Source organism: Pteropus vampyrus, unplaced genomic scaffold (genome assembly GCF_000151845.1).
Source record: "Pteropus vampyrus isolate Shadow unplaced genomic scaffold, Pvam_2.0 Scaffold305, whole genome shotgun sequence".
Classification (NCBI taxonomy): Eukaryota; Metazoa; Chordata; class Mammalia; order Chiroptera; family Pteropodidae; genus Pteropus; species Pteropus vampyrus.
In genome coordinates, this window is record NW_011889086.1 from 1,053,154 (window position 1) to 1,057,442 (window position 4,289).

At 39.7% G+C, this 4,289-nt stretch overlaps 1 protein-coding gene and 1 long non-coding RNA gene across 11 annotated transcripts in view; one reads left to right on the forward strand and one right to left on the reverse strand.

Annotated features, from left to right (window-relative positions):
- LOC105303437 overlaps positions 1 to 3,639 on the reverse strand; it is a 13,951-nt gene extending 10,312 nt beyond the window's left edge. For 4 of the 5 annotated variants that reach the window (XR_002776618.1, XR_002776617.1, XR_002776620.1 and 1 more), the window contains exons 1-2: positions 3,355 to 3,639; positions 310 to 2,820 (exon numbers count right to left, since the gene is read on the reverse strand). This is a non-coding gene — a long non-coding RNA (uncharacterized LOC105303437). The remainder of the gene's footprint in view (positions 1 to 309; positions 2,821 to 3,354) is intronic. The other variant, XR_002776621.1, reaches the window with a different exon arrangement.
- A 21-nt stretch (positions 3,640 to 3,660) lies between these two features.
- MYSM1 (Myb like, SWIRM and MPN domains 1) overlaps positions 3,661 to 4,289 on the forward strand; it is a 41,424-nt gene continuing 40,795 nt past the window's right edge. For all 6 annotated transcript variants that reach the window (XM_011377065.2, XM_011377066.2, XM_023521503.1 and 3 more), the window contains exon 1: positions 3,661 to 3,766. In XM_011377065.2, coding sequence (XP_011375367.1) covers positions 3,690 to 3,766 — 77 coding nt within the window. In that variant the 5' untranslated portion in view covers positions 3,661 to 3,689. The remainder of the gene's footprint in view (positions 3,767 to 4,289) is intronic.

Sequence of the window (4,289 nt, forward strand, 5' to 3'; positions counted from 1 at the left end):
TGTTTTATTATTTTAGTAATTACATTACAGTTGATATTATACATCTTTAATATATCACAGTGATAACATATTCAATTACCACTCCCTGTCTAGAATAGTTATACTACTTCATGTATAGTATAATGATCTGGCAATAATATACTTACATTCCTCCATTTCTGGACTTTATATTATTGTTGTCATACATTTAACTTATATACGTGTTATAAAGCTCATATTTTGTTGCTATTATTTTTGCTTAAATAGTCAATTCTCTTTTAATGAGATTTAAATACTAAGAAAAAAATTTTTATAATTTATCATAATTACCTGTGTTCTTCCTTTCTTTATGCAGATCCAGATTCCCATCTGGTATCACCTCCTTCTGCATAAAGGATATCCTTTAACATTTCTTGTAGTAAAAACAAATTGATGCTGAGTTCCTTCAGATTTCATATCTTAGAAATATAATTTGGCCTTCATTTTTGAGATATATTTTTACTAGGTATACAGTTTTCTAACCCGATTTTTTTTCCTTTCAGTCATTTAAAGATGTTGATTTAACACCTTCTTGTTTCCATTGTTTCCAACTAGAAGTTTGTTGTCGTTTTTATCTTTTCCCTGTGTAGGTAACATGTCTTTATTCTCTGGAGAGTTTCCCTCTTTATCACTGTGATTATGATGGGACTTAGTCTTCTGTCTGGGATGCCTTGAGTTTCTTGGATCTATGAGCTTATCATTTTCCTGAAAGTTGGAAAATTTTTCAATCATTATTTTTTCAAATATTTTTCTGACCCCTACTGCCTACTTTTCAGAACTCCAGTTGCATGTATATTAGGAAGCTTGAAGTTGTCCTACAGCTCATTGATTGTCTATTTCTTAATTTTTAAAATTTCTCTGTGTGTTTCATTTTGGATAGTTCTTTTGTTGCACATTTAAGTTCACAAATCCTTCCTTTTTCAATGCTTAATTTTCCATTAATCCAACTCAGTGTATTTTTCATTTCAGGCATTGTAGTTTTTATCTCTGGAAATTCAGTTTCATTCTTTTTATATTTTTCGTGCCTCTACTTTTTGAATACATAGAATACAGTCATAACAACTGTTTTAGTGTGCTAACTTTAACATCCATGTCAGTACTAGGTGGGTTTCAATTGATAGATTTTTCTTATTATGGATCATATTTCCCTACTCCTTTGCATGCCTGGTAATTGGATGTCAAACACTGTGAATTTTGTCTTGTTGAGTGCGGGATATTTTTGTATTCCTATAAATATTTGGAGGATATTTATATATACCTTGTGGTGGGGGGAGGGATGGGCAGTGGAGATACAATTACATTTACCTGGAAACAGTTTTATCCTTTCACATCTTATATTTAAGATTTGGTAGGCAGTACCAGAGCGGTGCTTTACCTAGAGTGAATTATTTTCAACTGCTTTCACAATACTCGTCTGAGTTATTTATCAAATGCCCCATGAATCATGAGTTTATTCCAATCCGGTCAGTGGGAATAGGCACTATTCCTGGCTCTGCGTGAGTATTAGGCACTGCACTATTCCTTCCAATGTTTTTCCATTGGTTGTTCCTTTCATTTAGGGAAGAGGGTCTTCTATTTTGTACTCCCCAGAGTCTAGAGCATTGCTCTCAAATTTTGACTGATCGATATCATCCTCAAAAATGTGGTGCAGGAGAAGGTTCATTCTGGGATGAGTGCCCCTCTTTGTGGTCCCACAAGAGCCTGTAACTCCTCTATAGCAGAAATTATAGTATCATCTTGAAATTGCATGTTTGATAGACTTCATGAGGGCAGAGACTGAGTTTGTCTTGTTCAGTGCCATTTCTCCAGTTCTGAGCAGTAGGAGTGCAACAAGTGATTATGAAACATAAATTCTGAATTCTTCATTCTGTTTCCAAACTGCTTGGTGAGAAAATTGGTCTTTAAACAAGTCAGAGTGCAGACCTCTAGAATAGGAAATTTTAAATAGACCAGGTCTGACTTTGAGGCTTTAATCCTAACCTGGCAGGTCTAGGATAGGATTATAAACCTAGACCCTTATAAGCTTGTTTCACATAAAGCCAACTAACAAGGAGCATATAGGAGGAGACTTCAGACTAGTCTAAAGGTCTTAGGGGGCATATTTGAATTCCATGCAGGCCTTTCCTTCCTTACAATTATATTTTAATGCCTGCTGATGCTGACATTGGGCCAGAAAGCCGTCAGTACAGCACTGCGGGAGACACTGTTCACAGGTATTTTGTTTATGATCTAGGAGGCATTTGATACCATGCATATGTAGCCAGTACTACCAAGGTTCCCATCCTGGCCTGCTATGGAAAGATCAATGGAAAGCATCTCTATTCTATATTTTCTTTTGAATATCTGGCCATATACATCTTTCTAACTTTAAACCTTTCTAAGCTGTAAACCAAAGTCAACAAACATCTTAGAATTCCTACTCCATGTCAGGCATTCCAGTTACCACTGGAACTGGTCACTGGATAAGCCCTTTAACAACAGAAACAGCACCCCCAAGGTGGCCTAAGGATGGGACAATATTCAGATTCTGAGCACTGGATCTCCCTCTTTACAAATCTTTTTCTCCATCCTTTGCCATCACATTCATAATACAGCTCATCTTATGCCCTGAGCAAAAACAAAAGTGAGATGGAACAGATTGAGAAGTGTAGGGAGTGAATTCATTCCACTGATTCATTCATTCATTCATTCATTCATCAGTTCAATATTTATTGAGCACCTACTATGTGTCAGACTCCAGGCTGAATGTCGGTAGTATAAGGACTAGCAGACATAGCCTTTGTCCTTAAAGAATTCACAGTCCTGTGGTAGAGGAAGACAAGTGAAGAACAGTTACAATAATGTGAGTGAGGGGTGCTAAGGTAGAATACATAAAGCTAATATCTAATTTTTTGAAAGAACATACATTCTTTGAGAAAAATTGTTTATCTTTCACAGTTCCCAACAACATAATTTGTAGAAGGTGAGCACTCCTTAAAGAGCCAAGAACCCTGGATATCCTTTGTCTTTGACTAGCTGTATATCCTTTGACAGTCATTTCAGCTTTCTGAGCCTGTTTCCTATCTATAAAGTGTAACTGATGATACCAGTCCTGCCTACCTCGCCAGGTTATTGTAAAGATCAATGGTCATGGGACTTTTTAATTAATTATAAAGACCTCTAAAAAATAAAATATGCAATCGTAAGTTATATTCTTAAATGTTTTTTGAATTTTAAAATAGAAGTTGTTCAGCACTTCACATAAGTGCTGAATGATCTTGAAAGAAAAAAAGGAAGAAATGAAGAAACAGAAATGAAAGAAAAAACAAATAGGTGAGGGTTCTTCATTGTACTCACTTTCATAGTTCAAAGCAGGTCTGGCTTGACTTTTTCCGCATTCCAGATATTTACTAATATTTACTATCATCTCCATTTTACAGATGAGAAAACTGAGAGGCCAAAGAATTTGTCCCAGAGCATAATGTCTTCAAAACTCAAGCCTGGGCCACTTCCCAAGGTCTTTAAACGTCGACAAAAGCCAAAAGGACCAAGCCCCAGAAGACTGTAGGAAACTTTTCTCTGAAAGCTTCGCGTCCCTTGCTTACGGCTGACCGAGGCTTCGACTCCGCCCAGTGACGCATAGGCCCCGCCCCCTGGCTCTCCACCTCTCGCGGGATCTCTCGGGAGGACGGATGGGGTCAGGTCCCATCATGGCGGCTGAAGAGGCAGATGTGGACATCGAAGGGGACGTGGTGGCAGCGGCGGCAGGGTGAGGCGTAGAGATTGGGTCTCGCTGGGATGCGGAGGGGCGCAGATGCGAGGAGAGTACCCCAGAAAGGCCGCGGATCTGTCAAGGGCTAGGGGAGCGTAAGAACATCCGCTGGTTCAGGGTCTTTTGGCGGCCGGGGAGGGGCCGCGCCCATCCCGCCAGTCACCTATATCTGAGCCCAGAGGGCGGGTACCTGGGGCTAGTGTTGGACAGCTCTTTCGCCTTTTACCGGGCGGCTCCGACTTCGCCTAGCACATTGCACTCTCTCCAACAATTAAATTCCTTCTTCCATTACCTCCACCCGAGAATCTCGCCAGAATCCGCCCTCTTGCCCCCGCCCGACTATAACTCTAATAAGGGTGGCCTCTGGACGGGACCTGAGTTCAGGGATCCTTGTTTCATTACTTGCAAGCCGTGTGACCTTGGGCGTGTCGTTTCATTTCTGCTGGCCACAGGTTTTCTCTTCCACATAGGGATAGTTGTGAAAAACTTCCTGAGAGGCAGCTTGACTTAAAGGAAAGGG